This window comes from Aquarana catesbeiana, linkage group LG09, assembly GCF_042186555.1.
Source record: "Aquarana catesbeiana isolate 2022-GZ linkage group LG09, ASM4218655v1, whole genome shotgun sequence".
Classification (NCBI taxonomy): domain Eukaryota; kingdom Metazoa; phylum Chordata; class Amphibia; order Anura; family Ranidae; genus Aquarana; species Aquarana catesbeiana.
In genome coordinates this window covers 160,010,026-160,022,483 of record NC_133332.1, presented here as the reverse complement: position 1 = coordinate 160,022,483, position 12,458 = coordinate 160,010,026, and the positions used below count along the sequence as shown (strand labels likewise).

At 43.5% G+C, this 12,458-nt stretch overlaps 2 protein-coding genes and 1 pseudogene across 6 annotated transcripts in view; 2 read left to right on the top strand and 1 right to left on the bottom strand.

Annotated features, from left to right (window-relative positions):
* The window catches only part of LOC141107250 (DNA damage-regulated autophagy modulator protein 1-like), a 36,788-nt gene extending 24,958 nt beyond the window's left edge, over nt 1-11,830 (bottom strand). The window contains exons 1-2 of the mRNA XM_073597957.1: nt 11,018-11,830; nt 5,358-5,425 (exon numbers count right to left, since the gene is read on the bottom strand). Of these exons, the coding sequence (XP_073454058.1) occupies nt 5,358-5,425; nt 11,018-11,142 (193 nt within the window). The 5' untranslated portion in view covers nt 11,143-11,830. The remainder of the gene's footprint in view (nt 1-5,357; nt 5,426-11,017) is intronic.
* Nucleotides 1-12,458, top strand: part of KIAA1210 (KIAA1210 ortholog) — a 292,927-nt gene that overhangs the window by 232,885 nt on the left and 47,584 nt on the right. The window lies entirely within an intron of this gene.
* On the top strand, nt 1,766-1,884 carry LOC141109087 (5S ribosomal RNA; annotated as a pseudogene).

Genomic DNA, 12,458 nt, shown 5'->3' with positions numbered 1-12,458 from the left:
GTTAATAGCAGCGACAGTTGCTGGACTATTTGCTCAAGCAGTGAATGCGATTTCTTCAGGTAGTACCTCTGCATTTGTGCATCGGGCTATGGTCAGAAGGGAAGGTAGAATTACCCCAAAAAGGGCTCAAAAGGGACTCCTTCAAACTCTAAACAGCCTAAACTCATCTCTACAATGGTATCCTCCCCTGAGAGGGGGTGGCCGGTAAGAGTGAGCCATCAGGGCTATCAAATACTGCAGCCCCTGTCTATATTACTGGAGAGGGTTTTTTCCTCAAGCCATAATAGGATTGGCTAGCGCAGGGCTTTTTTTCTCAGAGAATAGGTGCAGGAACTCAACCATGCCCACCGCACACACATACCTGCCAAATGGCATCAAATAGTAGCTCTTCCCTCTGCATACAACCCCCTCCCTCCACTGCCCTCATTTTGTCCCCCCTCCTTAAAAGCTCCACTATCTCTCATATGTCTTACTTTTGTTGAAATATTAAGCTGAAACACCTATCTGGCTGTAGTACCTCCCAGCATGCTATACTATACTAGTCACTTGCAAGGGAGATCATGCAGTAGGAGCATCAACAACTGGTCACCAGGGAAAAAATGGAGACCACAGAGGGTGCAGCCTACCATGCACCCTCTCCTGCCCATGACTGCACTGAACCCTGGGCACCTGAGATAAGCTATCACTTGTAAACGCAGAAGCTGGACTTCAGTGTTACCAAGTGATAGTGGTGAGCAGGGAGCAGAAGACCCGAGCCAGAGGTGGTGGAACGGAGTTCCCCCTAGTTCCTGCTGAAAAAAAGCCCTGGGCTAGCGGCTTTAATCGCATCCCAGAATGGGATAAAATGCGACAGGTCCCTTTCCATTACCCAGGACCCTCAAACTGAGGATTTGGGGGCGGAAGAAGATGAATTTCTCTCAGGGGACCATGGAGAGGCTGATGACTCCTCTTCTGAGGTTTCAAATCCACGGGGATCAGCTTCACAATCTGGAAGATTAATGGTGCATTTTTGCTACTCTTCATTGAGTCGGTTGACATGCCCACTTTTTGTTTGGGTTCACTAAAGCCTCCCCAAGCTGTGCATGCCTTTCCTGTCCATTCATTGCTGGAAAGACTTATGTATTCTGAGTGGGATCACCCAGATAAGCATTTGTTTCCTCCTAAAACACTTTATCCTATGGAGGAAAAATTCACTAAGAAGTGGGGGATACCAGCAATTGTCGCTGCTATATCCTCTGTGAATGAAAGTTTGACTTGTCTGGTAGACAATGCTCATATGCTTAGGGATCCAACGGATAAGAAGTTGGAATTCCTATTATAAAAAAAAAACAAAAAACTTTTTCTCTGATTACTCAAACTGCGCTAGCAGCAATTGGTGTATGTCAATCATTGAGAGATCAGTTTAAACAGGTGCTTAAGGTTATTCCTGATCAGCAGGCCAAGATTTAGCTGAGTTACCAGCAGCATTATGTTTGGAAATAGATACCATGAGAGATTCTATTCTTCAAGCCTTTGGATAAATACATCCAAAAAAATTCTAGTGGAAAAAGTACCCTTTTGCTAGTTAGGAAGAGGAGTAATCGTATTTCATTTAAACAAGCTCCTTCTCCAGTGCCAGGAGCATCTGCCTCCAGGCAGTCACGATGGCCTCTGCCGTCAAGTTCAAGAAGGGAACTGGAGCCTCCTTATGAGGGGGTGCCCCCACTCCCTCGAGTGGGGGGAAGACTTCTGCAGATCTCACGGTCTGGTAGGAAGAGTGTCGGTAGCCTACGGCCACATCACCCTGAAAGTGCCCGATCTCGTCTGATCTCAGAGGCTAAGCAGGGTCGGGCCTGGTCAGTACCTGGATGAGGGACCACCTGGGAATACCATGTGCCGTAGGCTGCAGATGGGTGACTTCCTCAATAACTCTAGGGTACAAACTTGAGTTCTGAAAGTCCCCGTCTCCTGGTTTTCTCAGATTCCAGAGGAGAAGTCTCTCTTTCAAGCATTGGACCATCTTTTGTTTTAAAAAAATGGATCTTAGTGGTTCCCATGCAAGAGCAGTGATTGGGGTTTTATTTAAACCTTTTCACAGTACCAAAACCAAATGGGTATGTCAGACCTATTCTAGATTTCAAAGATCTAAACCGGTTTCTGAATATCTGCTCTTTTCGCATGGAGTCAACCCGATCAGTGGTCTCCATCCTACAAGGTGGAGAACTTCTGGCGTCAATAGACATCAGGGATGCATATCTCCATGTACCTATATTTCCCGCTCACCAGAAAAATCTATGTTTCGAGGTAGAAAATCTTTGTTTTCAGTTTGTAGCTCTGCCTTTCGGTCTAGCTACGAGTATTTACAAAGGTCCTGGCCCCTCCTGTAGCCGGATTAAGGGCCCAAGGTATAACGATTATAGCTTACCTAGAAGATCTGCTCTTGATAGATCAGTTGGTAGCCCTCTTAGACCAAAATATGATCCACAGTCAACTACCTGGAATACCTAGGTTGGATTCTCAACCTAGAGAAATCCTCCTTAAAAAAAACTATCAAGGAGATTAGAATACCTGGGTCTGATTATTGATACAGCCCAGAAAAGGGTATTCTTGCCCCAGGCGAAGATCGGGGCCATAAAGGATCCGATTCAGGTGGTCAAGGCAAGGAAGAATCCTTCTATTCGACTTTGCATGAGGTTGTTGGGAAAGATGTTGGCTTCATTCAAGGCCATTCCTTATGCTCAGTTTCATTTGAGGCTGCTGCAAAACAGTATCTTATCGGCTTGGAACAAGAAGATCCAAGCTCTAGATTTTCCAATGTATCTGTCTCCAGGGTGCGCTGAAGCCTCAGTTGGTGGTTCATAATCAAGAATCTGCAGAAGCGAAAATCTTTCCTACCAGTTACCTGGAAGATGGTAACAATGACCTTGTCCATCAACATTCTAGAGATCTGGGCAGCGCGCTTGGCCCTGAGGGTCTGGATGTTCAGGTTACGGAATTGTCCTGTCAGGATCCAATCCGACAATGCCACAGCAGTGGCCTATATACAATCACCAAAGGGGGCATGAGAAGTCGTGTGGCCCAGAGAGAGGTGAATCATATCTTAACTTGGGCAGAAAATAATGTACCTTGCCAATCGGCAGTCTTCATTCTGGGAATAGAAAATTGGCAGGCGGACTACTTGAGTCGCCAGCAGTTGTTCGCGGGAGAATGTTCCCTTCACCCCGATATCTTCCTGGCAATGTGCCAAAAATGGGGGATCCCAGACGTAGATCTTTTTGCGTCCAGGTTCAACAAGAGAATCGACAACTTTGTCTCAAGAACAAGGGATCCGCTAGCATGCGAAACAGATGCCATAGTATTCCCCGGGAATCAGTTCTCACTGATTTATGCATTTCCTCCTATTCTGCTGCTTCCACGACTGCTTCACAGGATCAAGCAGAAAGGGAAATCTGTGATTCTTGTGGCCCCGGCGTGGCCCAGATGATCTTGGTATGCAGAGATCATAAAGATGGCGGGAGGGGACTCGTGGACCCTACCACCACGTCCAGACCTTCTCTCGCAAGGTCCGGTATTCCATCCTACCTTACAAACGCTAAATTTAATGGTTTGGCTATTGAGACCCACATTCTGAAGAAGTGTGGGCTGTCAGATCCAGTGGTATTTACCTTGGTTAATGCAGAGAAGCTGGTTTCCAGAATCATAGATTATAGAGTCTGGAAAGCATATGTCCCCTGGTGTGAATCCAGGGGTTTGCACCCCAGGAAGTATGTCATAGGTAGAATTCTTGACTTCTGTAGATGGGGTTAGACATGAAGTTGGCCTTGCGTACTATCAAAGGCCAGGTTGCGGCCTTATCGGTATTATTTCAACAACCACTTGCTTTGCATTCTTTGGTTCCTAGCTTATTCAGTGGGTAGCGCGGCTTAATCCTCCGGTTAAGTCACCCCTGAACCCTTTAGTTTTGTCGGCATTGCTGAAACAGCCTTTTTGAGCCGATACAGCATATTCCCTTGGTCCTTTTGACAAGGAAACTAATTTTCTGGTAGGCATATCTTCTGCAAGAAGGGTATCAGAGTTGGCTGCTCGTTCTTGTAAAGAGCCATATTTGGTTATTCACAAGAATAAGGTAGTATTGCGTCCTCATCCTAACTTTCTACCGAAGGTAGTGTCTAGTTTTTATCCGAACCAGGATATTGTTCTACCTTCATTTTTCCCAGAACCCTGTTCTAGAGAAGGGAAATTACTACATTCTCTTGATGTGGTGAGAGCACTCAAGGTCTACTTGAAGGCGACTGCTCAGATTCGAAAAATGGATGTTTTGTTGTGTTGCCTGAAGGTCCTAGAAAAAGGACAGGCAGCATCGAAATCTACTATTTCTAAATGGATTCAGCAAGTAACTGATTAGGCTTATGGTTTAAAGAGGAGGATTCCACCCTCTCAAATCAAAAGCGCACTCCACTAGGACTGTTAGTGCTTCGTGGAAGTGCATCACCAAGCTTCCATGGTTCAAATCTGCAAGGCCTCAACTTGGTCTTCAGTCCATACTTTTACCAGATTTTATCAAGTGAATGTAAAAAAGGCATGAGGATGTCGCCTTTGGGTGTAGTGTGCTGCAGGCAGCAGTATAAGTCCTCTAGTCTCATGTTGCCCTAATTCTGTTGTGTCTCCTTCCCCTCCGTTGGCATTGCTCTGGGACATCCCACATAGTAATTACTATGGCTCTGTGTCCCATGATGTACGATTAAGAAAATAGGATTTTTATAAAAGCTTACCTGTAAAATCCTTTTCTTTGAAGTACATCATGGGACACAGAGGCCCCTCCCCTCTTTCTAGTATACACGTGTATTACTTTGCTACAAAAACTGAGGTACTCGCAGTAGTGGGAGGGGTTATATAGGGAATGCACTTCCTGTCTTAGGGTGTGCCAGTGTCCATCACCTGAAAGTGGCCTATATCCCACATAGTAATTACTATGGCTCTGTGTCCCGTGATGTACTTCAAAGAAAAGGATTTTACAGGTAAGCTGTGTTCTTTGCGTAAAAGCCAGATTTATGGTATGTGTCATTTATTTGCTCCATATCAGACCTCCGGAGGAAAAATCATGGATGGATCGCTTACTCTCAGTCTCTGCAGGCATATGGACAGTATGACCAATAGTAAACTTTGTACTTACATAGCGGCAGTATTACCACTATACCACCAAGACGATTCAGTAGGTTACAGACGTGCAAACCTAATTTCCTGTCCAGAGGATTTATGGCATGATCCCCAGATTTAGAGGTTTAGCAAACTTGTTGATTAAAATTGTCCTATCACAATTTTACAGCATTACATTTTCACTAGTTATTACACAATATGCTATGTGTTCTGGGACATACCAAGAACTGCTGAAACAGCAAACACAACCATAAAAAGTACAGACTCCGGAAAGTAGTCTCCAGTTTCACTGAAAAACAAGTAAAGGAATACTGATTTACCATGATAAAATGGAAATAATAGTTACTTTCTCATTTTATTTTTAAACAGTTTTTTTCCATGTTTTAAATTGCAAATACATCTTTACATAAACCATTGAATACTGTACTTGGCCTCTAATTTTTTTTCTTTTCCATTGTTCGCTTAATGTAATGAGGCATTAGGATATTTCACTTATCTGTGCTACCTTAAGACGTACAGAACTGGCACCCCTTATTTTTGTATCTGATAGAAAGTATGATTTAAAATATATTATGCATACAGGTATATGTTTGAATGCTTTACAGGTTTGTGTGTGTGTAAAAAAAAAAAAAAGAGAGAGAAAGAAAACCTTGGTTTTATATTTATAATAAATGTAGGGGTCAGTCAGAAAAAATTACATTTATTGGAGGCTAGTGTGAAAAATGTATCTCTATAAAATTGTGTCAGAATGCCTCCCACTCTTATGCCGTGTACACACGGGCGGACTTTTTGACCAGACTGGTCCGGCGGGACTTTTTGACCAGACTGGTCCGTGTGTGGGCTTCATCTGACAGGCGAAAATCAGACGGACTTTAGATTTGAAACAGGTTTCAAATCTTTCCGACGGGATCGAGTCTGGTCGAAAAATCCGCTCGTCTGTATGCTAGTCCGACGGACAAAAACCGATGCTAGGGCAGCTATTGGCTACTGGCTATCAACTTTCTTATTTTAGTCCGGTCATCACATACGATCAGTCAGACTTTGGTGTGATCGTGTGTAGGCAAGTCCGTTCGTTCGAAAGTCCGTCGGAAGTCTGTCAAAAGTCCGTCGGAAAGACCGTCGGACCTTTGATGCCGAAAAGTCCGCCCGTGTGTACACGGCATAAGGCCTGGTTCACACCTATGCATTTTTAGCGCGTTTTCAGTTTTGCAGAAACACACTACCGTCCATTTCACATGGTTTCCTATGGATGTAGTTCACATCTGTGCATTTTATGGAGAAGGGCCAGGGACTTTTTTCTTTTTTTTGGTTCCATAGACTTAAATGGATCAAAAACGTGTATTGAAAAAGCAAAATGCACCTGACATATGCAAAGTGCAACCTGCATGCGTGTGAACCAGGCCTTAAGCTGGCCATACATTATACAATTTTCTTGTTCAAATTCCTTTAGATTTACCTTCATGTATGTAGTGCAAGGGCCTTCCTGATTGCATTCAGATTGAAAGTGTTGAGGTTTGACCTTATATTATATGTAAGGCTAGAGGAAAGTTGTACAAGAAAATTGTACAATGTATGGCCAGCCTTACAGACAGCTAAAAAGATAATTGGTTTCATGCTGATGGCTCTGCCAAGTGGAGTTGTCCCAGGCACTATGTAGGCACCATCAGATGGGAGGTCAAGCAGCCACAGCTCAACGAACCCCTCGTAATGCTGACCCTATAATCCTTTTGTTGCTTAACAAATAAAATATTAACGTGGAACTAAACCACTTTGCAGCAGGTGAAGACTTTTGATAGAAAATACTTTAGATGCTTCTTTTGCCAAAAAACTTTTACTTGCGTATTTTGTTTTTTTATCTGTACAAGGACTGAAGGGCATAGGCAGTACAGTGTACAATTCTAGTCTATTCCTGACATTTGTAAGATTCTGAGAATGGAAAAATAAGGTAACTCCAGTGCACAAGTGCAGGACAAACAAAGTATTGGTAACTGTAAGCTCAAACACACAAGTCCATATGTAACAGGAGATATAAAGGGGCACAGACAGCAATAAAAACCCGCCAGGTGCTCTAATCCATCTTCACTTTATCCGAAACTAAAAAAAAAAAAAGTTTTGCCTTTTAGTTATACTTTGAAGGCATAGTTCACCTTTATCAGGAGAGTTGTCTGTGAGGGTAGGGGGCGTCTGTGGATGGGGGCAGGCTGTGCAGCTTTGATCAAAGGATGAGTGGTGCCTTTGCCGTACATTCAGGCCATTTAGGTAAGTACCTCATGAGACCTGTGTGAAAAACTCCCAGAGATTGTATCATCCCCATCCTGCCTTGTTGCTGGGATGTTGCTCGGGGACTCCTAGTTTTCTGTTCACCTCCACCATCACAGTATTGAGATTTTTCTTTGATTCAACCCCCTCACATGCTCTTCCTCCCCTTTGATTGGGCATTTAAGAGCTCACTCCTGTGATGTTGGAGGTGAACGGAAACAGCTAGGAGTCTCTTGGCAGCGTCCTAGCAACAAGGGAGGATGGGAAGATGCGACCCCCATCAAATCATTCTCTGCAGCTATCACCTTTTGTACCACCACCCCCTCCCTTTAAAATGTAAGCTCTACGAGCAGGGCCCTCCTGTACCTTTTGTATTGAAATGTACTGTAATTGTGTTGTCCCCCCTATACATCGTAAAGCGCTGTGTAAACTGTGTTGCGCTATATAAATCGTGTATAATAATAATAATATAAACAGCTGAGCAACTTAGTCCATAGGGGACAGGCTGGAAGTTCAAGGGTTAAGTGGTAACCGGTAATGTAATGGTTAAAGTAGGCTAGGCGGCTGCTGTCCTCAGAGAGCAGGCGCTATGATGGATGAGAGAGGGGTAGAGAAGGAAGCGCCACCTGAGTGTAGTATTAACAAATGATGTTTAATGACACCAGGTAAAAACACACTTACAGGATAAAAACATATAAAAGGCTCATCTGTATATGTATGTGGTCCTCAGTGTTCCCTCTGATCTTGTGGTGGTGATGCTGCAGGGATGCTGGGCTGCAGAAGGTGGATTACCAGCCAGAAGCCCCTTCTGTGGCCATCAGGAAGAGACTAGGGGCCGGCGTGGAGCGTGCGTGACGTCACAGGTCTTCCATCCGCTTCCGGGTTTGGTATCCAGGGGCAGGATAATCCAGGGAGGAGGGCTTGCAGGGAGGTTGAGAGAAGGTTAAGCGCTCGGAGCCACTGCTCCTTGACGTCACGCATGCTCCACGTGCGCTCCACACCGGCCCCTAGTCTCTTCATGGTGGCCACAGAAAGAGCTCCCAGTTGGTAATCCACCTTCTGCAGCCCAGCATCCTTGCAGCGTCACCACCACAAGATCAGAGGGAACACCAAGGACCACATAACTATACTGATGAGCCTTTTATATGTTTTTATCCTGTAAGTGTGTTTTTACCTGGTGGTATTAAACATCATTTGTTAATACTACACTCAGGTGGTGCTTCCTTCTCTACCCCTCTCACAAGTGCAGGAGTTTCATCAAGAATGCTGACCCACTGGGTGAAGCAAGAAGATGCCAGACCTGGGAGAGTAGGAGAACATGGGCGAGAGTAGCAGCAGCGATGGAGTGGACCCTGTCACCAGACCAATCCTTTCATTAAAAGCATTACCCTAAATCTCTGCATTTAACTTTTTTTTGGCATGTTAATGTAGCACTGCCCCCTTGGGGACTGCTTGGATTTAACAGCTCATCTGCACCTTCATGACCCTGGGAACATTCCAAACCACCTGACACTCTGGGTTCAGACATCTTTGCAGCACCTTAAAGTAATAAGTCAATCCACTCAATGAGTTTAAATTCTATTAACGTTTACTGAATAACTCAGGGAAGATTTTGTTGCACAAGGAGGTAATGGATCAACTGAACTTTAGATAACAGTCCTAATTCAGAAGAATTCCTCCACAATAATACAAGTTAAACAGTCTGGAGTGTAACAGTGTCTTATATACACGTATGTACAATGGAGTACCACTGAACATGACCTGAAAGGATAAGCAAGAGTTAAAACATTAATTCTGGCAAGACTTCTAAAGGGGAAACCTAGGCCGGCCTATTCAACTTTAATCCTAATGAAAGATCAATTGAACAAGGACAGTATGAGGGCCCTTTAAGTAGTAGTGACAGTAATGTCCCAGTCGCAGGCCTGATGGTCTTTGCTAGCAGTTGGAGCTTGTTAACTATATCCAATGAGGTGCAGCAACAAGATAATGATACTTCGTGGAAAACGGTTGATGCGTCAGGTGTATATGTACAATGTTCAAATAGAGATGCAGTAAAGTGTTTCCCCAGGGTAAAACTGTCCAGTGAAGCAGCAAAGAAGGGGTTGTAAAGGTGGGCAATTGCCCTCTCGCCAACAACCAGGCCGATCAATGCCTTCTGAACAGTGATTCCTGATGACGCGTCCTTGCAGCGGTTCCACTCTCGACAATCATCCGATGAACAGCACAAAACACGGGTTGTTGGACTATTAGGGTGATGCTGGATAGATGCCTAATGATCAGCAAGCAGGGATAGGCCCTTCTCGGCCAGGTTGAAATGTCGTACACCGCGTGGTAGGCCGCGACCTCACCCTCTCAGGTCCGTCACACGCCAGGCCCAGGAGGAAGAGAGCATAGAACGTGTCTCTGGTCTCTCTTTTATTCTCTTCCCGGCATTCTCCCTGATGATAGCAAAGATCCCTGGGATATGAAATCCGGGTGCATAGTCATACAGCGTATAAGCTACTAATCCCATAATCCCTTTGGGGTCGACTAACAGATATGAGGTCAGCTAGTGATGCTGGGCACTAGAGGGACAATACAGTACATAGAAATGACAGAGAATTGCTATGCTTTGCAATTGTAGCCCACATTGCTACATCAATTACCTGTAAAAGTCTCCCTTGCATAGAGAACCAAAAAGCGATCTCTAATTGGTCGAAGTGGAGAGGAGGAGCGGAGACCTCTTCACCTTGTCTAAACAGAATATTCCTTGTATTAATTGAAAAGAATACAAAGCATTCTATAGATTGCAGAACTGCCGAGTACCCATCTCCCCTGTGTTCTGTGCGCAGGGTGGAAGCCACTCGCACAGAACCCGAGCAGGACCTAGAAGATTGCGGCTATCACTGTAGTAGCATAGCTACTACAGTGATTTTCAGCTTCACCAGCAACCCATCCGGTATGAGATATGCGAACTTACATTGTGTCAAGCTAGATCAATGTAAGTGTGCAATACAGATAAATCCTGGAGTTCAGCTGTGAAGTTGTTCAGCTGTAGAAGATATTTACTTAAGTAGCAGCTGGTGACACTACCGGCACATGTGCACTGCGTTCTCAATGAAAGAGCTGTGCCGCAGCTGAGGCTCCCACGTGCATGTGCCGGAGTGACATCATCGCAGTTCGTCCATTCAAATGGCCAGAGCCAGCGAACCCGGAAAGAAGACCGGGTGAAGATGGAAGCCCTGTCAGCAATGACAGCGCACTGCTGGAGGGCTTAGTTTTAATGGAGGTCTTTCATAATATGCTAGTATGCAATGCATACTAGCACATTATGCTCTTAACTTGCAGAGGTATTTTTTTTTTTTTTGTGGTTTGCTACCACTTTAATGGCATGATACTAGTAGCTAGGATACCCCTTTACCCTGATGTCCTAATTATGTTCTTGTTATGTTTAATTGTTAATTCAAGCTAAAGAAAATTATAGGCCAGAAAGCACAGCAAGCACAATGGCTCATGCTGGCTGGTGAAAAGATTCTCCTCTTGCTCTTTAAGGGGAACAACTTTGTCAGGAGCCAAAAGTTGCAGTCCAGTTCTCCTACAACAGCCTTTTTTCTCCCCATATATAAATACATTACATTCTTACCTGATGTAAAGGAAGTAAGACTCAGCATGGCCATTGAGGATGGTAAGAACATATAAAATTATAAACCCAAAGAAGGTCCAAACAGCCATTAAAATAGGCAAGAATTCCAAGCCTTGAACTTCCATAACATCGATGTGCTATTAACCAGGTTTTCTCACTTTTTCCTAAAACAAAAAAAGTGAAAATGTGGTCTTTTTCTTGAACAATATCTCAAAGCAAGTAATCTGATCATGGGTCACTGACGTGTTACAGTGTGTGCTTATTCTATAGGGAGTTACAGAGAAGATTAAGGCCTTTCTCTGTGCAAGTCTAAATTTTCAATAAGGAGATCCCCATCCTCTGCGCGTTTTTTTTTTTTCTCTTTATTTATCTCTCATCCCCCACACCCTGATCATTTGGATTTTAGGGGAGCAAAGTGGAGGTGTTTGTGTAATTCAGAACTAGGAGGGGCATTAAGGGGACCAGTCACTCAGCACACCCTCAAGTGGCTCAGTTGACTTGTCTCTTCAATAGTATATTATACCTAAAAGAATATACCTAAAAGTGCCCCAGCAATAATGCTGGGGCACTTACTTTTTTTTTTTTTCATGCCCAAACAGCAGCTTTAGGCCTCTTGCACACTGCAGCTTGAAAAAGCTCAGTACAGCTTTTTTTTTACTGAGCTAAAATACAGCCCAATAATTGTAATGAGCCTATGCACACAGGCACATAAACAAGTGCCGTGCATTCTTCAGTAAAAAAAAAAAATTGGAAAAATCTGCTTTTTTGGTCAGTAATTTAGGCTCCATGTGCACAAATGTGAGCAAATTTCCATTTACATATTGTGCAGAAAGAGAACACAATAATACATTTTTGCGTGTTTGCGCGAAAATGCGCAAAAGCACACAAAATTGCGCAAACGCATATACGTGAAAATGCGCGCAAATACATAAAAAAAAGTCTGAAAAAGTAGATGCTCAAACAGGTGTATCATGTGCAAGAGGCCTTAAAGTACTTGGAGTAAATGTTCTGACTTTAATATTATTTTTACTAACTTAATATGTTTTAAAAAAACGCATAATTTTTGAGGATCAATACAGTCCTAAATATCCCTGTTGAATAAAAAATATACAGTATTTACAATATAATATTTAACATATATTTTTCTAATCATACCCATCAACCTGTTCAATCAATTATGACCACCCTAACAAATCTGTGATATGAAATTCAAAAAACTCCAACTTATTCATTCTGCTTATAAAGTTTAATGGTTACGCTGTAGATGGCACACTGTTTTACAGAAGCAATGGGGAACACTGAGCCAGGTGATGCTACTTACGCCTTTAACAACACTGTATAGCTAAAATTTTACCTGTGCTGTACGTTTTACCAACTTTGTTCAGTGATAGAAGCTCCTACTGTCACTTGGAAAAGTCTTGTAAGTCATGTCTGACAACAA